This window comes from Furipterus horrens, unplaced genomic scaffold (assembly GCF_987537825.1).
Source record: "Furipterus horrens unplaced genomic scaffold, mFurHor1.1.pri manual_scaffold_5, whole genome shotgun sequence".
Classification (NCBI taxonomy): Eukaryota; Metazoa; Chordata; class Mammalia; order Chiroptera; family Furipteridae; genus Furipterus; species Furipterus horrens.
In genome coordinates, this window is record NW_028327175.1 from 95,587,443 (window position 1) to 95,608,780 (window position 21,338).

General features: G+C 42.2%; 1 protein-coding gene across 3 annotated transcripts in view; it reads left to right on the forward strand.

Annotated features, from left to right (window-relative positions):
* STYXL1 (serine/threonine/tyrosine interacting like 1) overlaps positions 1–21,338 on the forward strand; it is an 82,376-nt gene that overhangs the window by 40,459 nt on the left and 20,579 nt on the right. For 2 of the 3 annotated variants that reach the window (XM_090276860.1, XM_090276862.1), the window contains 3 exons: positions 2,957–3,104; positions 8,425–8,570; positions 16,570–16,715. In XM_090276860.1, coding sequence (XP_090132986.1) covers positions 2,957–3,104; positions 8,425–8,570; positions 16,570–16,715 — 440 coding nt within the window. The remainder of the gene's footprint in view (positions 1–2,956; positions 3,105–8,424; positions 8,571–16,569; positions 16,716–21,338) is intronic. The other variant, XM_090276861.1, reaches the window with a different exon arrangement.

The following is a 21,338-nucleotide window of genomic DNA, read 5'->3' on the forward strand; positions in this document are numbered from 1 at the left end:
CTCAGGGTCCATCTCTGGTCTTTGCAGTTCTGACCACATTCTCTGCATTTGACTTCTAGGTTCTCTCTTGCTTCCCTGGTTTCTTCTCTGTCTCTTTGGTTCAGCTTCATTTTCTTCTTCTGCTACTTATAAAGAAAACCATTGACCTATCCTTGGTTTCCTTCATATCTGTTTGTATACTTTCTTGCTCAGAGATTTCACCTAAGCTTCCAGTTTCAGATATCTACATAGTTGAGCTGTCCTGTCAATTTTACTTCTAAGAATGTCTTATAAAATTCCCACTGCCACTGTGCTGTTATGCATTCTAACTCTGGCTCTTTCCCACATGTAACTCGACAGGCCCTGTCTCAAGTATTTTTCCAGGATAAGCTTGCTGCCTAACAAACTCCCAAACCAATCCATCATTCTCTGTTTTCTTTTTTCCCCTTTGCCCCTGGTTGTCAGTTCTCTGGCTCCGTCCTCTAGCTTTAAATCCCCACTTCAGGCCTTTCTCAGCTTTTGCAGTTGATTCAGAGCCCCCTTATGATGCATGGCCCTTAGTTCCCAGTTTAGCTCTCAGATCTGCACATTCCATTGATTCTGGAAGCACCCTCAACTCTGGAAAAGAACTGTTCTCTATGTTTCAGCCCTTCAGACCCCCTTAGCTAGACTGACACCTCTTGGCCCCACTTCCCAACGTTTTTGTCAGCAGATTGCAGGCCTTCAGAACACAGAACCCCTCAACTCCATGTTCACGACCTTCTCTAGCTGATTCCACCTCCCTCTCCAGCCTCACCTTCGCATGCTTCTCCTCCCACCTGACACCTCAACAGCATGCCCTGCTGCGGTTCCTTGGTTCTAAGATGCACATACTCCCCTGGCCCCCTTATTTTAACATTTCTGAAATTGGAATATATCCTACAATTGATTTGCACTTTTAGTGTGGTACTGTCTTTTTCCCCAAAGTGCATGAGGTGGACATTTGTTATTTTCTGCCTGGCACCCCTCCCCCCTTTTTGAGGGGGAACTTCTCCCCTCACAGTTCAAACCTTGGGGGTCTAGTGGTGCTCCCTAAAATAGTATACAGATGCTGGCCACACATCAGCTAAGGATGAACACTGAACAATCAGAATTGGAATTAAAGAAGGCAGCTCTTTTGATTCTTGTGGTGCCGTTTGGAGAATGGGAGTCCGAGCTTTGCTGGTGGTCATGACTTGGACCTCTGGAAAAGTTGTCTGAGAAGGAGATGACAGTGTGCAGGGGAAGCAGAGGAGCAGTGCCTGAGAGGGAGCTCTGGGCTTTAGAGCTCTGGTTCAGGTTTTTCCAGGGACCAGTTGCTCCATGCCCTGCCTGAACTATTGTTATATGCCAACAAATACCTCTTTTTATGTGCACTCCTGATTGCAATTGTTGTTAAATTGGTAGTGCATCTTACAAGCAGTGGTCTCTAAAGTTCTAGGAAATAGAGTCCATGTGGCGCCCTGAACACACTGCTGTCTCTGAGCACAGGGGTGTGTGTGCTTTGCTCCTCGTATCCTGGATGCTCTGTCTGGTCCCTGACATCTGGTGGGTATCTATCTGGTGACTAAAGTGAATGACTGGAAGCTGTTCCTTCTGCCTCAGACACACCCCCAGCCTTTGTCCATTTGGAGAATTTCCACTTGCCTTTGCAGTCTCACCTGAGATGCCTCCTGCCCTTCCTGTGTGCCTTTTGGAGTCCTCCAGACCAACTCAGTCATTTCCTTTAAGAAAAACAAACAAACAAACAAACAAAAACCCCAAAACTCTGTATTCCCAAACTGAGCACAGTGTAAGTACAAAGTAGGTCCTGAACAAATGTTTATTGAATAAACAAATGTCTAGCCATATCTCTCCCTGCTCTCCCACATACTCCAGCCTCCATGGACTGTTCCTATACCTTTCCCTTTGCTCACGTTCTTTTCCACATCCAGAAGCCCCCTTTATTTATTATCACCTGTCTAAATCCTGCTCACCCTCTGAGCACCATGTGTCTGCTAATTCCTTTAGAAGAATACAATTTCTCCTCTTCGAGTCCCAGAGAACTTCCCTGGCCTGTACGTGAATGGGCCTTACCTTCCTGCCTTGTGGTGGAGTAGATATGCACTTGTCCTATCCCACCTATAGGCCCTCTGTCAGGGCTTCTATGTCAGCCAGGCAGGTTGCAAGGGACAGAGTTAAGCTCAGGCTCCCCTGAGTAGTGGGGGCTTTTGGGAAGCATTGAGAACAAATGAGGGCTAACCTCTCAGCTGCTGCCCAGCCAGGCCTTCTGGAGCTCTGGAACACCCTGTGGGATCCTAGGCAAGGCTGGTTCTGCGAGAGCTCATTCCCTTCTTGGCAGAAGGTACCCGTTGTTTGTGTCCCTGCGGTCCACCATGATGATTACTGCACCACTTCCTGACTACTCTTCATGACCTCATGGACCTGTTTGCCCATTCCTTCCTTTAACCATTTTTATGGTCTAACATGCCAGGCAGTGTTCTAGGAGTTCAGGATACATCAGTAAATCTAAAAGGACAAATATTCCCACTCTCACAGAGCTTACATTTGAGCTTACAGTTGGCCTAATTATCTGCTTGCTTATGACTTCTGCTTATTCAAGTCTTCTGCTTACTGCCCTCTTATAGAGAATTTTGGTTTTGGCCCCTAAGGGTAACCACTTGCCCCCAGAAAGAGGGTGCATTAGTTCAGTTGATGGGTCAGTAGGCCAACTGTTCTTTGGCCATGCACTTATTTCTGGTCCAGTTAGCTGTGGTCAGCTTTTCACATTAGAGAATGTGGGTATGGGAAGATCCTTGGAATTTAGTAGATTCTCCGGTCAACTTTCAGTGGTTCAGTGCTCATGCGTAGTCAGGAAAACAGGCATAGTCCTACCTCCAATTCCTCCCAGGGCTGGTGTGCAGGGAATATTTGCTCAATTGAACCCATCTGCAACAGGCTTCTCTTGTGGTTTCTTTAGAAGGAAAATGAATATCTCATCCCAGAGTCTGTGGATCTGGAGTGTGTAAAGTACTGTGTAGTCTATGATAACAACACCAGCTCCCTGGAGGCAATCCGGAAAGATGATGATGATGATGATGACAACAACTCTGACAACAGAGGAAAAGGTAGGCTTTTATACTAGCTACAAGAATAATAGTTAACAGTTATTGAACACTTTTGCCACATGCCAAGAACCATACCAAGTGCTCTACCTGGGTTAACTCATGCAGTCTGCAGAACATCCCTATGAAGATGGCAATATGAAGAACTGGGAAGGGTCTGGGAGTTTTTCCTTCCTTGCAAGATGACAACTGAGCCTGCCACCATTTCAGAGGTGTTGGTTGAAGACATGAGACTCCTGGGCCGGAAACAAAGGGCTTTATTACTCAGAGCAATAAAAGTAACCAGAATCTCATCATTTTCCTGCACTGGTGCCCCAAGCCACAGTTCTCATAGGGGGACATGAAGAGGGCCAAGTACACCTATCCACGCAGTGCATTGTATTGTAGGAGAAGAACTCTGAGCTTAGGGGACCTAAATCTTTTATAATGGGCAGAAAGCCTGCTCATCCTTGGCTCTGGAGGATAAAACTGTCTCTGTCTTCCAAGGCTGTTGGTTATAAAAATATCCTTGAAAAGCCAGTGCCTCATTTAAGGGACATGTAGAGAGATCCAAGATGGCAGCAGAGTAGGTGGAAACTACATTAACCTCCTCCCAGAACCAAACTGGAGTTATGATTAAATTATGGAAAAGTCACCCTGAATAACTCTAACTTGCTGTGGAGTCTCATAGCCAATGAGTTACCGAAGAAACCATATCACCACGTTGAGACTGGTAGGAAGTGCGGAGGCATGGGAAGGGTGGCTGGGCTCCCATTGGTGACAGCTGAAGTTCTGGAGGAATATTTCAGCAGCAGAGAGGGAGTTCCACCTGAGAAGTGTGGGGTCTAAACCCCAAGCTGGGCTCCTTAGCCTAGAGCGCCAGAACTGGGGAAGGAACCCAAATAACACCTGGCTGTGAAAAGCAGCAGGGTTTCCACCTGCCAGAGAGAGATGGCTGGAGACGCAGAGAGACTCTTAAAGGGCCAACTCACAAAATTTCATTTGCAGCCACTCACCCAGGGCTCTGGCAGAAGGAGGGCAGAGTGGACTAGAGGAATGTGAGGAGAATCTGGGGCTGGTGGTTCTGGGGAGAGAGCTGAAGGGAGCCATCAGTTTTCCTGTGCTGAGTCATTTCCCATATTGCAGAAGCCACCTTTCTCAGGCAGAACACTCCCCTCAAAGTGGCATCAGCCTGAGGAAAAACAATAGCCTCACCCATAGGAATCCCTCTTGCCCCACCCTGTGAGCTTAAGCCAGGCTGCTGAGTACAGCTGGATGCTATCTCAGTGATTAGCCTTGGTGCACATCCTGGTTCTTTCTGCACATGCCCAGGCCCAGCAGAGGGAGCCAGAAGCAGTGGATCCCTGATAGCTCCAAACCGGTTGCCCAGGGCCAGTCATAAGCAGTATCCAACATAGGACTGAACCAGAGTCTTTGCAGATATACCTAATACATATAAACAGAAAGAAGCAGCCAAAATGGGAAGACAAAGAAACAGGCCCCAAATGAAACAATAAGAGAATACTCCAGAAGTACTAAGTGAAATGGAGGCAATTTATCAGCTATAGATATTAGGGTAATAATTAAAAGAATGTTCAACAGCATGAAAAAAGACATAGAAACTGTAAAAAGGACCAATCAGAACTAAATAATGCAATGTCTGAAATAAACAATACACTGGAAGGAGTATACAGTAGGTTAGATGAAGCAGAGGATTGAATCAGCGATTTGGATAACAAAGTAGAAAAAAAGAACAAACCGAGCAGCAAATGAATTAACAAGCAAAATAGAGATAGATTCATAGATAGAGAGCAAGCTGATTGCTCTGGGGTAGGGGGTTAGGGGTGGAGGGATTGAGCAAAAAAGAGAATGGACTCATGGATGTGGTCAACAGTGTGGTGATTGTGGGGAGTGGGGTGATGGGTGGTGTAGGAACCGCTCCTTGTGGTTTAGGGAATTGTAGCCCCGGCCGTGAACCTGACTTGCCACCCCCCCGGCTGTGCTTGTCTTTAAGTCTCAACATAAGGCTGCATGGGCAACATAACCGAAAGCCACTCAGAGGGTTTCCGTGGGAATTGGATTTAAAGAATGCTTGTTATGCTTTAGAACTTGCTCTGCTTTTCTTATCTCTTAATGTAATATAAATAGTCTCTAGCAAGGAATGTATGAAACCTTGCACCTAATGCCAGTGTGGCGTCAAGATGTTCAATAGACCCTGACACAGACTGGTCACTGTGCCCTCTGTACTGGTACTTGTAATCTGTTACTGTTAACTGTAATCCCAGTGCCTAAAAGCTATTGATGATTCATAAATTTTGACCTTGTATCTCCCATGCATACCCTTCTCAATAAAAAGCATGAGGAATGGAGGTCTGATTGCTGTTCTCCTGTAGAAGAGCAGCCACTTTCCTTCTCCCCAGACATAATACAGTGTCCTGGATAGATTTGTTCTGCCATAGTCGTGAAACCTCTGCTGGACAGAGCAGTTTCCAACTGAGCCTAAGGTGTTGGAGGCACCTCTGCCTCAGGGTGGGGGTGGAAGAGAGTGTAAGGGGGATAAATGGTAAGGGAAAAAATACAATAAAATTAAAAAACTAAACTAAAATAAAGGGCATGTAGAAATGTGAGAGACCATGGAGAATTGTCTCCTAATAAGTAATGTCCCCATTTTATAGATGGGTAAATTACATCCCATAATGGCAAAGTAACTTGCCCAAGATCCCACACCTAGTGGATTAGTTATCAATTATTATGTAGAATATTACCTCCAAACTCAGGAGCTTGATATGCAACCATTAATTATCTCACAGTTTCTGTGGGTCCAGAATTCAGGAGCAGCTTAGCTGGCAGGTTCTGGTACAGTGTCTCTCCTTAGGTTGTAGTCAAGATGTCAGCCAGGGCTGTTGTCATTGGAAGGTGTGACTGGGCCAGGATGATCTGCTTCTGAGATGATTCACTCACATGGCTGTAGCCAGGAGGACTCAGTTTCATTCTGGCTGTTGGCAGAAGACCTCAGTTCCTAGTCACACAGACCTCTCCTTAGGACTGCTTGCATGTCCTATGACATGGCAGCTGGTTCCACCACCAGTCCAAAAACAAGTAATCAGAGAGAAAGAGAGAGAGAGACAGAGAGAGAGAGAGAGAGGGGAAAAGCCAGTCTTGGGGCTTATACACAGTCATTTCTACCACTTTCTATTCATTAGAAGGAAGTCACTGAGTACAGTTTACCCTTACAGAATTAGACTCAACCTTTTAAGAGAGGTATTTGAAAAATTTTTGTAGTCTTTTTAAAAAAACCACACCTAGTAAGTGCTGGGGCCAGGATTCAAACCCAGGCAGTTTGGCTCTGTCCAGTCTTCTAAGACCTGGGTAGTAATGTTGGAGAAGCATGCAAAGTCACTCCAGCCCTGAGCTGGAGCGTTAAAACATGGTTGGTTGTAATCTCATTTAATGATGCTCCACAGCAGTTTCCATTCAGCCTCTACTTTGGCTGGCCACCCCTGTCCATTGGCATGGGCCTCTGCTGGTTGTGGCTCAGTCACTAATATGTGCAGGTGGTTCTATGGGCTGAGGCATTCATACCAGTGGTCACTGGGTGGCACTAGGCTTCCACCTGTAATAAAACCAGTCTTCCCAGGAGGTCCTTAGCCAGAAAATTATTCCCTCTTCCCCAGGCTTGTCTTGCTGGGTTCTGGTCTGCAATTCTGGGATTGTAGGCTGGACCCTGAAACCCTAGGGAACAGTGGTCAATAAAGGTAACCCCCTCCCAATTCTATAAGTGACCTCACTGTGCCATGGAGTCCCTGTTCTCACTGGGTAGGAAACCACAATCATGAAATGACAGGAGCACAATAAAAAACAAAACCACACACGCACACAGCTTGCCCACTTAAGGCAACTTTTCTCCTTTAAAGTGGATATTTTTCAGGTAAATGCAGAGTCTTTTGGGTAAAAAATCATTTCAAGGTTTCTCTCTCCACCACCTCCCCCTCTCCACTGTTAAGCACCCACCTCCCTGACCCCCAAGGAGATCTGGGCATGACAGGGAACGTTCATCACATCCTAGAAGCAGGTGTTGGTCTCTGTGTAGTCCTTTTCTGCTGGCCTCTGGATAAGGTGCAGCTAAGCCTGTGGGGCCTTTGGCCACGGGCTGTGTCTGCGGCCACAATGTCCGTGTCTAGTGTAACTCATGAGTGGTTCCCTCCAGCTTGGCAGTGCATGGCATTGGCTCCTGGGGGACTCAGCCTTGTGCCCTCCCCCTGACGTGCTCCTGATCCCTGGGCCTGCTGTGGCTTCCAGCATTAGATTAACCACTCCCCACTGCTGCTGTGGAGATCTCAGAACCCTAGTGGGAAATGGCACAAAAGCTGTTTTTGGCACACCCCCCAGTTCCCACCAGCCAAAATGTTTCTACCCCTTTAGTCGGGTGTCTTCTTAGGAACCCAGGAAGTATGTTCCCTTGTTTCGGCTTCTGGGACGCTCTCTCTAAGCTCCTTTTAGCATGAAAAGGGCAGCCCTCTTCTTGTATGAGCAACATTTCCCTTACATTAAAGCATCCTTCCTTGCAATGCATGGTTTATAGATGCCCATAATGGGCTTGTGATATGTGTGGGTGGAGTTTCCTGGGCCAGGACATTTATACTAACTATAAAGGGAAGCTGTGGGAATTTTGGGATTCCTATTCTCCTTCCTCAACAAAGCTTAACTTTCAAGACAATTGTTTGACTTGAGTTTAACTTAAGCTCAGGCAGTAGTGACACCCATGTACCAGGTGGTCACCCCCTTCCCTTGAAGCGGTGGGTGCCCCAGTTCAAGGGGTGAGAATCCTCATGTCAATAGAGAACCCAGGACTAATGGGAACAGAAATGAATGAATTTAATATTTCAAAAACATTAACCCTGTTACATCTTTGGCTGGATAACCTGGGTCCTGGGATTTTCTCATGGCTTTTCATCCAAGTCTCTAACTGTCTTCCGGAAACTGGCCTTCCTCATCTCTGACCCCATCGTCCCTGTGTGTGAATACCTCAGCTGGTCGTGTGACATTGGCAGGGGAGTAGTGGTCTGGTACACTAGCTGTACTATGTACAAGTAGGTGAATTATATGGTCTACAATGTGTGGCATACAATATATGAAACTATTATATATATATTTATAGAAAAACAAAGCTTAACTTTCTTAGTGCTAAATTGCTTTTAAATTTTAATTGTTAACACCCATCTCTATTTACATTTCCTTCAGCTTCCTAGGTAATTGCTTTTCAGAATAAAGTGGCCATTCATTGGAGCTTTAGACAAATGGTGAAAACACAGGAAACATTCATTTTTTTGGTCTCCCCTTTTAGAACTGGTGCTCGGAGCTGCTGTTGAGTGTGGCAGAACCTTGGCCCACCTCATCCGTCACCCCATCCATATCCTGAAAGGGGGCTATGAGTGCTTCTCAGCCATGTACCACTTCTTTCGAACGCAGAAGATCATCTGGATGCCTCAGGCAAGGCAGGGTGCTGAGCACAGAAGGCTCCGATGGGAGCATAGCCTTTCCTTGAGGACCACGGGGTGGGGAGCAGGCTAGAAGAAATAGAAGGAGATAGACAACCTGGAAAAGATAGAAGAAATATCGACGACTGGGCTTGGGAAATGAACTTTGGCTAGCCAGGAGGTGTAGTCCAAGATTGTGAATTTATAATTTTTAGATTTGGGCAACAGCCAACATGGTGTTTAAGAGATGGGACCTGTTCAGAGGGCCCCAGAGGAATTCTGGATGGGGGGTTGTAGTCAAAGTCAGACAGGCAGGGGTGGGTGTCGCGACTCAAGGTTGCCTCAGCTTTTCTTAGCTTTTTGGTCCAGAGAAAGCAGTCCCTGCCTATGAGAAGTTCTCCTGGTGTATGGAGCCCAGAGGAGAGGCACTTCTTTCTGGAGCCAAACCTGAAGGAGGAGGAACTAAGAAGGGTGGGATTGCTGGACAGAGGTGGGGTCCTGGGAAGAGGGGAGCAAAGGGAAAACAATGGGACTACTGTAATAACATAATCAATAAAATATGCTAAAAAAATGACATTAAGAAATGAAACAGTGTCTTAAAAAGTGAGGAAGTGGTAGGTGTGAAGGCATATAAAGCAAGCGTTGGGTGACGGTGACTGGCAGGCAGGGCTGGTCCCTAGGGGGCGTTGTGTAGTATCTGGTTTATTGAGTAGTCCGACTGCAATGGAATGTACACATGTAGGGTTTCATTCTTTCCAGTCATTGCCTTTAACTATGTTATCATTTTTGCCCTTAGCACCATCTTGGGCAGATTCCATATTTTCTGGCCACTTTTGATTATGAAAACTTTCAATTTAGTCATATTATAAAATGATTGGGGAAATATGCATATTAACTGGATATTTGTAAGGAATTATTATTATACAGGGTGGGTTAAAAGTAGGTTTACAGTTGTTCATGTGGAAAATATCAATAATACAGTCATTAATAAATAACAATAGAATAATAAACTGTTTTGTATACAACTATAAATCTACTTTTGCTCAACCCTTTATTTCTTTAGGTTATGATGACATTATTATGGTTATATTTTTAAAAATATGAGTCTATATCTTTTACAAAAACATAAATATTTATGGGTAAAATAATATTATGTCTGGAATTTCCTTCAAAATAATTCAGGGTTGGTTGGGAAGTCAGTATAGATGAAACAAAATTGGCCATTACTTGATAATATTTGTAGAGGGGTGATAGATATAGGGGTTCATGACAATATTCTCTGTACTTTTGTGTGTTTTTGAAATATCTTTTAAGACATTCTTTTTTTAATCTTCACCCAAGGATATGTTTTTTTCCCTCTTCTAATTGATTTTAGAAAGCGAGAAAGGGGGAGAGAGAAAGAGAGGGAGGAACATTGATGTGAAAGAGAAACATTATCAGTTCTCTCCCCTACATGCCTTGACCTGAAACCTACGTATGTGCCCTCACCAAGAATCAAACCCTTTAACCTTTCGGTGTATGGGATGATGCTCTAACCAGCTGATCCACCCAGCCAGGGCTTGAGATAATTTTTTAAAAGGGAGTAAAAACAACCAGTCCAGTATAAGCTAGGCTAGTTTAACATTCCAATCACAAACCAAATCTCATCTCTTCCTACCCCCCAGAGCTGGGAAGCCTTGGGTTTGCTGTGGGCTGGGAGTGGGGAGTGGTGTGAGTTAGCTTCAAGGATACCTCCTCTCTTCGAAACTTTGGGGCCTAGCTCCTTGTTGCTGAGGATCCTGAGTGGTGTCTGTCTTGTGTGACTGGCTGTTGTCAGTGGAGGGAAGGTGTCTTCTTCTCACTCTGACCCCACCTGGTTCTGTGTGCTGCTGGTGGCCTTTGCTGCTGGTTTTCTTGGAGTTCTGTTCAGGGACCCAGTTTACAACTAAGGATCCCTCAGAGAGAGAGAGCCAGCTGAGAATTTATGCTAGAATATGCCTTCACCTGAATCCCTAAGTGAGCCACAACGGAGTGTGATGATGGGGAAAGAGGCCCAGGCAGACCTCACTGCAGCGCCTCCTTGCTTTGTGGCTTGGCAGCTCCAGCCAGCCTGTGAGAACAGGCAGGAACTCATGTCTGAGGTCATATCTGTTTCTAAATCTAGGGTATTTATGTGAAATTTTCTAAAGGACTACCTCCTCTCCTTCCACTGAGGTAACTGCACGGTGATTTTCAGCTCAACAGGTGTATAGCCAGTCTCCCCATCCTGCAGACACCCCTCCTCACTCCTAGAAGAGAACTGCTTACTGCTTTGCAGTGTTCGAAGGCAGCATTTCTCTGTGAACATGACACTACTGATAACTCATTGCCCATCCCCTTTTAAAGCTTTATTAAGGTATAATTGACATAGGAATAACTGCATGTATTTAAAATGCACAATTTGGTAAGTTTTGACATGTGTATACACTTGTGTCTTGCCCTCAGAGGGGCGGAGTGGTAGCAGCAGGGCCTGGGTGGGAGTGCTAGCCTAGTTGTTTGTGGTCTTCTCTAAAGTGTAGGTGCCTACTGTTTGCCTCTTCCTGCTCTGTTACTAATTCAGGAGCAAGAGTGAAAATGCCACTCTCTTCCTGTTACTGTTCTGATACACTGAAAAGCAGGCGTGTCCTTACATCTTCCCAAGGAATTCCTTGTAGGAGTGGAGATGGAGGCATCGAATCTGGGCTCTGAGATTGCCCCTTTACCTTAGACAGAGTGACTTATAATTTCTAGTTTTACATGTGGCATCCCTTAAATAAGATTTCACCTTGAGCAAAGGGGTTTTGTGACTAAAAGAAGTGTGAAAGCCACACTGGAGAGAGGTGATGGTAAGACGCTGAATACTTTTACCTTGAGGGGCACGGTCAGATTACACTTTGATCAGCTCTGATTGCAGTGCAGAGAGCAGAGCAGTGGGGACAGAGGGGATCTGGGGAGACCTGCTAGGAGGAAGGGTTAGAGAGAAAGCGATGGATTCAAGAAATACTGAGGAAGTGGCATTGATTACTATGGGGGTAGGGGTGATGGGAGAGGAAGGAGGAGTCTAGAATAATGTCCTGGTTTAGGTGTGGCTGACAGGTGGCCTGTGGTGTGGCTCATTGAGCCGGTGGACAAGGAGGAGGAGGCAGTGTGAGGAGGAAGGCAGTGGGCTCGGTTTGGACATGTTAGTTTCAGACATCTGTTTCTTTTTAATTTAAAGAAGAGTAATTGCTATTTTTAATTTTTATTTTATTTATTTATTTCATCCTCACCTGAGGACATTTTTTCATTGCTTTTAGAGAGAGGAGTGGGAAGGAGAGAGAGACAAAGAGAGAGAGAGACAGACAGACAGACATCTATGTGAGAAAGAAACATGGATTAGTTGCTTTCTCATGTGTGCCCTGACTGGGTATTGAACCCATGACCTTTCAGTCTATGGACCACACTCCAACCAACTGAGCCACAATGGTCAGGGCCAGATACCTGTTTCTTTTGCATTTGTTGATGTGGCTATCAAAATTGTGTCATCTAGAATTAACATGCACTTGCTCTTTACAGCACAGCATGCTTTTATCCATGTCACACCTCTTCCCCTGCATCCTGCACAAGCACAGGAAAGGAAGCTGGTTTGAAAGCAGCAGAAAGAGAGTTGATAGATTTGTGATGGGTGTTTAGTGAGATTTTCCAAATGCAACTAGGAGTATTTCGTTTGGCTCCAGCAAGTTGAGCATCCTGGGTGAGGTCAGCCTGAGCTCTGCGGATGTTTTGGCTCACATCTGCAAATAGTAGGTCTAACGGCAGGTAAAAGGGTCATGAATCTCTTTTGCAAACCTGAGGATTTGCTCCACCTGGTATCTGTTTTTTTTTTTTTTTTTTTTTAATGTGTTTTATTGATTATAATATTACATTTGTGCCAATTTCCCTTCCCTCTGCTCCCCTCCACCCGGTGGCCCCCCTCCCTCCAGTTGTCCCCCCCTTTTAGATCATGTCCATTAGTTGTGCATACAGTTCTTCTCAACCTCTCTCTGTCTATTCCATTCCCTCCTACCATGATCCTTAATTCCTATATCATCTCCCTCCCTCTCCCCATTCCCCCTCCCTGTTGACCTCCCCCCAATATGTTCCCCGTACCTATAGTTCTTTTTCCACTCTCGTTGCCTGTTTAGTTTGCCTTTGTTTCAATTCCCTAGCTTCTGTTGTTTCTTGTGATGCAGTTTTCATTTTGGATTTCATTGTCTTGATCCTCCTTTTTCTAAACCAGTCCCTTTAACATCTCATATAACAGTGGTTTGGATCTAATGAACTCTTTCAGTTTTATTTTGTCCTGGAAACACTTTCTCTGTCCTTCTATTCTGAATGACAATTTCGCTGGATAGAGCATTCGTGGTTGTAGGTTTTGGATTTTCATTACTTTGAATATTTCTTGCCAGTCCCTTCTTGCCTGCAGGGTCTCCCTTGAGAAGTCAGCTGATAGTCTAATTGGGACCCGTTTGTACATAATTCTTTTCTTCTCTCTTGCTGCTTTTAAGATTCTCTCTTTATCTTTAATTTTTGACATTTTGATTATAATGTGTCTTGGAGTGGTTCTCCCTGGGTCCAGTATTTTTGGAACTCTCTGTGCTTCCTGGACCTGTAAGGCTATTTCCTTCCCCAAGTCTGGGAAGTTCTCCTTTATTATATTTTCACTCAATTTTTCAAGTTCTAGTTCATCTTCCTCGCTCTCTGGCAAACCAATGATTCTTATGTTGGGCCTTTTATAGCTGTCCCAGAGGTTTCTGATCCTCTCATCGTTGCTTCCCATTTCCTCTCTCTGCATTGGTTGACTGCTTGTTCCTTCTCCATATTCCAGTTTGTTGAAATGAACTCTGGATTTTTTTTCCTCACCATCTGTCTCGTATGTGGTTTTGTTCCTTTCGTTATGAGTGTTTTTCGCTTCTTTCTCATCTTTTTCCAGATCTTTTGTGAATTCTGTAAGCCACCTGATAACAATGGCCCAGAACTGAGCATCTGACAGGTTTCTTATCTGTTCATCTGTCAGGTTCTCCATCTGTTGCCTGGTGAGCTGTGCCACCGGGATTTCTATAGTTGTCTGCCTCATTTTGACAGATGCGTTTTGTTTTCTTGGGCCGGCTGTAGGGGGCAGTGCCTGTGTACTCGTAATGACCCAGCGACCGGCGCCGTTCGGCAGCCTTTCTTGCTGTGCCGTGGTGCTTTGTCGTCACAATCCAGCGACCGGTGCCTGTCCGCGACCTATTTCGCAGCCCTGTGGCGCTTTCTTTGGGGGCGGGGGTCCAAGATGGATTCACACAGTTATTCCGCTAGGAGATCGGGATCCGTCCTCCCGCCCCCCTGGGCCTCACTGTTCAAGGCGATGTGGTGGCTGCTTTCCCCAGCGTTGGGGTCGCGAGCTGCCGGGGGTTCGACTGCAGCCGGGATTGTTCTCCCCGCTGCTGTCCCTGGTGCGACCGCAAACAGCGCCGCCCCCTTTCGCTCTTACCTGCCCAAAGGGCGCCGCTGGTTTATAACTTCATATGTTGGGCTTCCGTGTAGTTTTATTTTCTGGAATTTCTAGTTATCCTTTGTTTTGAAGTAGTTGTATTCCTCTCTAGTTGTAGAGGGAGATCTAGCGCGTCCGTCTAAGCCTCCATCTTGGCCGGAAGTCCTGGTATCTGTTCTTTGATAAAGGTTTTTGAGACTGACAGTTGGGGAAGGATGCTGGCTCACGGTGTGTTCACTGGGAAGGAAAAAATGCTGAAGCCAAAAGGCCCTGAAGCACTGAAGTAGACAATGAAATAGCCTGACATACTTAAGATGCTATTTCTGAGTCAGACTTAGAGCCAGAAGAGTTTTTAGTATTGGATTTGACCTTTAAAGTTACATAGGTCAGCATTTCCCATGGAATACTGATGGAAAAAAAATTATAACCTAACAGATAGTAGAAACATCAGTTTACACAATATTAGTAGAATTCTTTAAAAAAAATGATTTTATTTATTTATTTTTAGAAAGAGGGGAAGGGAAAAAGACAGGGAGAGAAACATCGATGTGCTAGAGAACATTGAACAAACACCGATTGGTTGCCCCTGGGGATCAAAAACGCAACTTGGATGTGCCCAGACTGCGATGGAACTGGTGATCTTTTGCTTTATGGTGGAATGATGCCCAACCAACTGAGCCACACCAGTCAGGGCTCTGTTTTCTTTTCTTCTTTTTTGTTTTTTGAAGTTTTGCCTAGGTTTTATTTTACTAAATATCACAAATACATTTTCATTTCATGCCAACAATAACTATGTAGCCACTGTTTTATTACAAACATTTGAGCTATAAGAGGTCACATCAAGGAACCATTAGAAAACTTTACACCAGCAGTCTGTTCCCTGGAGGCACATTTTGAGAACAATCTTAGACTTGCATGCTTATCTGGCTGTTTTCCAACTTGCTTATGTGATTAGTTTTACTATTTGATGATTTTTTTTCTAACCACATGATGAGTGCTCTAATAATCTTTACTTGGAACAATTATATTTTATAATTTTTCCCAAGCTTTATTGATATGTAATTGATACATAATCAGTTTAAGGTGTACAACATGATGATTTGATATATATATAGTGAAATCACTACCATAATAAGGTTAACACATCTGTCTCCTCACAAAATTATCTTTTTGTGTGTGTGGTGAGAATATCTACTCTGTTAGCAATTTTCAAGTATATAATACTGTACAATTAACTGTAGTCACCATGCTGTATATTGGATCCCCAAGACTTGCTCACCTTATATCTGGAAATTCATATTCTTTGACCAACTTCTTCCTATTTTCCTTCCTTGCCCCAGCCCCTGGCAATCACCAGTCTGCTTTCCGTTTCTATGAGTATGGCATTTTTAATGTTCACATATAAGTGAGATTATTTGTTTTTCTCTGTCTGACTTATTTCACTTAGCATAATGCCCTCAAGGGCCATCCTGATAGGATTTCTTACATTTTTATGGCTGGATAATGTTCCCTTGTATATGTATGCCATATTTTCTTTGTCCGCTCATCCACTGATGGACTTTTAGGTTGTTTTCCACATTTTGGTTATTGTAAATAATGCTCCAGTGAGCGTAGGAGTGCAGGTATCTCTTTGATATAGTGATTTTGTTTCTGTTGGATATATACCCAGAAGTGGGATTACTGGATCATATGGTAGTTCCATTTTAATTTTTTTGGACCCTCCATACTATTTTCCGTAGTGGCTATAGTCAACGGATTTCTTTACTGCAATACTTATTTGAGCCTTTCATTGCTAATGTAAATGATGAGTTTCGAAGAGAGGGATATCCCAGGTACTGCTTCCCATATATACTTGGTTCTCTGAACCTTTTTTTCACAGTGAGTTATGAAGGACTGGTGTTTCTTAGAACACACTTTGGGAAATGTACTTTTGAGCCCAGAATTCAGTAAGGTTCCATTTAAGTGGTGGCCTGTTCTCCCTACCTCTCTAATCAGAACTCCTCAGAACTTCATCAGAATTCATTTGCTAATGACAAATAGGCTCTTGTGAATAGTTTCATTGTTTTTTAAATGTATTTAAATTCTGGTGGCCTCTGAGTATAATAAAGGGACTCTTCTGCCCCATACTTGCCCTCCTCCAACTGGACACACCTTGGGTTTAGGCAGTTGTTGGCCACGGGATATTAGACTCCAATTTTTAGACGCCATAGCCAAATGCAAACAGGTGCTGTGGAGGGAAGTAGGATATTGGTGTTCAGAGTCATCACATTGTATTATGATGCTATGCTATGGCTCAGTTCTTTTGTTACTACCAGCCCTATAACTCGTTGTGCAAGTTATTACTTGTCAATCTCTTAGAATGCCCAAATCTGAATTTCATGTGCTGTCCTGGATTATCTTTCTAAGCTTGTTTGCTGAACCACATTTCAAGTGACCAATCCTGCCCTCTCCTCATACCTGAATGAAAACAACTTCTTCCCTGGGGAATATTTATAGCAGCTTTTCTCCTTTTCCCCCTCAGGAACTGGATGAATTTCAGCCATACCCTGTTGAAATAGTGCCAGGCAAGATCTACCTGGGCAATTTCAGGCAAGCCTGCAACCCTAAAATTCAGAAGGATCTGAAAATCAAAGCACATGTCAATGTCTCCATGGAGTCAGGGCCATTGTAAGTAGTAATTCTATTGCTTTAAAAAATTTTTTTAGTTATTGATTTTTTTGAGAGAGAAACATAGACCCATTGTTTCATTTATTCGTACATTCATTGGTTGATTCCCACATGGGCCCTGACTGAGAATCAAACCCTCAATCTTGGCATATTGGGATGATGCTCCAGCCAACTGAGCTACCTGGCTAGGGCCACAATAGTATTGATTTTTAAAAAGATTTAGTATCTTTTGTTTATATAATACAGGATTCCTGGTGCCATGCATTTATAGAGTTGAAAGGGCTCTTAGAAGTCAGTATTTCCTGGAGTAGGGTCTGCACTTAACTTCTTCTGTTCCTGGCCTACAGTCTTGGTTCCTGGCCTACAATCTTGTTTCCTGGTTTGGCTATGGCATCCTCTGCCCCTAACCGAGACCCTCATTCTTGTCCTTTAAAGTCACCAAAAGCAATATTTTCCTGGTATTTAACATTATGGTACAAAGTTTCCTTTTCTACCCTGCTATGCCTGTCTCAGGGCCTCTGAGAGATAACCCTGTCTTAGTCATTCAGGCTGCTATAATGGAATACTATAGATAGGTGGCTAATAAACAACAGACATTTATTCTCATGGTTGGAGGGTGGGAAATCAAAGATCGATGCAGCAGGGATCTGCTGTCTGGTGAGAGCCTGCTTTCTGATTCACAGACAGCCATATTTTCACTGTGCCCTCCCATGGTGAAAAGGGCAAGGAAACTCCCTGGGACCTCCCATTCATGGGTTCCATCCTCATGGCCAGATTTACAATCCCACCTTAAACAACTAAAATAACTCGGACAAAACATCTAAAACAATGGTTTTCAGACAACGGCTGATAGCACAGACCAGTGATTCTTGAGAGAAGGGGTAAAACCAAAGTGAGTCCCACAATCAACTTAGCTTATTTCTTGAAAATTGCAGGTCACAGTACAGGAAGGGGATCAAAACAGGTCCTGTCATTCTTTCTGAGTTGAGGGTATAGAGTTGAGAATTCAGAGAGGTCAAGTTGGCTAAAATTTACAGGAGAGACCTGCGTGAAGAATAGAGAACTGAATACAAAGAAAGGGGTTTGTACCTCTGCAGAGAGTCCCCCTGTGTCTTCAGCTGAGTACTTATAATCACATGCATATGAGGAAACTACTTAAGGCTAGGGGAAAAAAACAGTAGAAATGAATGGGCAGTACAATTCTCAGTGATTATATGGGGCCAGGAGTAGTTTGTGTTTCAAGTTAGAGTAGACAAAATTCATAATATGCAGGGCATCAAATAGAGTACTGAGAAGGTGTTGTCTCAGTAGTGAGGAAAAAGTAGCCCAAGATTAGGAATGAAAAATTCCGTGTCTGAGATGAAAAATACACTGGATGGAATTAACAGCAGATTAGACACTACAGAAAAAAAGAGTGGTGAATTTGAAGATATAACAATAAAAAGTGTCCAAAATGAAACACAGGAAAGAAAGAGACTTAAATAAAAAGGAGCAGAACTTCAGTGAGATTGGTACAGTTTCAAGTGGTCTACCATATGTTTAATTGGAATTTCCAAAGGAGAGGAAAATGGGGAGACAGAAATGTTGGAAGACGATGGCCAAAAATTTTTCAAATTTGATTAAAAAAACCCTATAAATTCACAGATCCAAGCATCTCACCAGAAAGAAAATCACAATAAAGCATATCTCTCAAGTTGGTTAATACCAGTGAAAACAAGAAAATCTTAAAAGTAGCTAGATAAAGAAGATACATTACATAACGAATAAAGGTAAGAATGGTAGCAGATTTTGTATTAGAAACAATTAAATTGAGAAAACTGAAGGACTAAAAGAAAAATGTAAGCCTAGAAATATAACCAGTAAAAATATCTTTCAAATATGAATGGAAAATACTATTGTTTTCAGGCATGCAAAAGTTGAAAAAATTCATCATTAACAGATTTGCACTACAAAAAATACTAAAGGAAGTCTTTCAGGTAGAAGGAAAAAATACCAGATGGAAATTTGAATCTATACAAAAAGAATCAAGATCACCAGAAATGATAATTATGTAAAATACTTTCTCCCTTATTTTTAAATCTCTTTAAAACATGTTAAAGAAAAAAATAATAACAATATATTTTGAGATTGTAGCATATGTAAAAGTAACATGTAAGCCCATAATTTACTAAGGCAGGAAGAGGGAAAATAGAAGTATATACTTGTAAGTTTCTTACTCTGTTTACATGAAGTAGTATAATGTTACTTGAAGGTAGACCACAGTAAATTAAAGATGTATTCTATACACTAAAGCAATCACTAAAAAATAGAACAAAACAAAAAATAAAGAAGATAGGATTAATGAAATGACAAAAGAGATAAATGGACTCATCAAAATTTAATCCCAAAGAAGGAAGAAAAAGTAGAAAAAGGGAACAAAGAAAAGATGAGACCAGTGGAAAACAAATAGCAAGATAATAGATTCAAATTCAATCATCTCAATAACCACACTAAGTGCAAATGGACTAAATATTCCAATTAAAAAGCAGAGGTTATAAGCTGTCTACAAGAAATTATACTTTAAATATAGATAGATTAAACTAAATGGCTGGATTTGCCTTTGAGTGGTAAACATATGTGCAATATACAGATGATGTATAATAAAATTGTACACTTGAAACCTCTATCATTTTATTAGCCAATGTCACCCCAGTAAAATTTAATTAAAAACTTAAATGGATGGGAAGTGATATTTCAGGCTAAGACTAATTTTTATAAAAACTTCTGAGTGGCTGTAATATTATTGGATAAATTGGACTTTGCAGCAAAACACTACCAGTGATAAAGAAGGTCATTTCATTATGGGAAAGTGGTCAATTAACCTAGATTCTAAATTCTAGAGAACATTATAGACTTAAATGTGCAATTAGCTAATAAAGAAGCTTAAAATACATAAAGTAAAAACTGATTGAGAAATAGAGAAATCCACAATTTTAATTAGAGATGTTAACATCTCTTTCAATAGACAGAAAGTAGATTATAATTTCAAAGACTAGAAGAGCACTATCATCCAATTTTACCTAATTGACATTAATGAACACTCTACCCAATAGCAGTAATGTTCTTCTAGTGTTTTAATGTGTTCTACAATATACATTCCTTTCAAGAGAACATGGGACATTTTTGCCAAGATCAGCTTGGCATTAAAGCAAATATCAATGTACTTAAAAGGATTCAAGTTATAAAAATTATGTTCTCTGAGTGTAAAGGAATTAAATTAGAAACCAATAACAGGGTATCTGGAAAAATCCCAAATATTTGGAAACTAAATAATACACTTCTAAGTAGCTTAGGAGTCAAAAAGAAATAAAAACGGAAATTAGAAAGTATTTTTAACTGAATGAAAATAAAAACACCATGTATCAAAATTGTGGATGCAGCTAAAGCAGTGCATAGAGGGAAGTTTATAGTCTAAATGCCTCCATTAGAAAAGAAGAAGAGTCTCAAATCAAATCAAGTACCTACACTTCCTTTAAAAATTAGAAAAAGTAAGCAGGAGGAAAAAATGATAAAGATAGGAGTGGAAATAAATGAAGTAGAAAACAAAACAATTGGGAAAATCAGTGAAACTGAAAGCTGGTTTTCTGAAAAGATGAATACAATTGACAAACCTTTACCAAACTGACCAGAAAAGAAGAGATAGAAGACCAGAATTACCAATGTTGGGTAAAAAAGAAGTAACATTATCATTATAGATTCTATGGATATTAAAAGACATTTTCAGCCCTGGCTGCTGTGGCTCAGTGGATTTAGCATCGGCCTGCGAGCCAAGTGTCGCAGGTTCGATTCCCAGTCAGGGCATATTACTAGGTTGCACGTCAGGTCCCCAGTTGGGGGCGCGAGTGAGAGGCAACCACACAGTGAAAAAAAAAAAAGGCATTTTCTGGGCATTTATCCCACAGAAATGAAAACATATAGTCACACAAAAACCTGTGCATAAATGTTTATAGCAGCTTGTCAACTGGTGAATGGTTAGACACTTTGGTAGATACATACCATGGAATGCTACTCAACATAAAAGGAATGAGCTATTAATACATGCAACAACTGAGGTAAATCTTCAGGGATTTAATGCTGATTTTTTTTTTTTAAAGGCCAATTCCAAAAGGCTACATATCATATGACTCCACTTATAGATCATTTTTGATATGACAAAATTTTAGAAATAAAGGACAGGTTAAATCATTAGGAGTTAGGGAAGGGGGTTGAGGGAGAGAGATGAGGTTACAAAAGGGCAACACAAGGGATCCTTGGTGTTAGAACTGTTCAGTATCTTGACTGAGGGTAGATACATGAACCTACATAGGTGATAAATTTATGTAGAATTTATTACACATACACACACAAATATAAGAAAAACTTGGGAATTCTGGATAAGATTGATAGATTGAGTCAGTGTAAATCTGTTGGTTGTGCTTTTATACGATGGTTTTGCAAATGTTACCATTGGGTAAATTGGGCAAAGTATATGAGGACTCTCTGTGTATTATTTCTTACAACTTTATGTGAATCTATAAACTTTAATTAAAAGTAAATAAAAGAATAATTAGGAATTACTTTGAGCAACTTTATGCCAATATATTT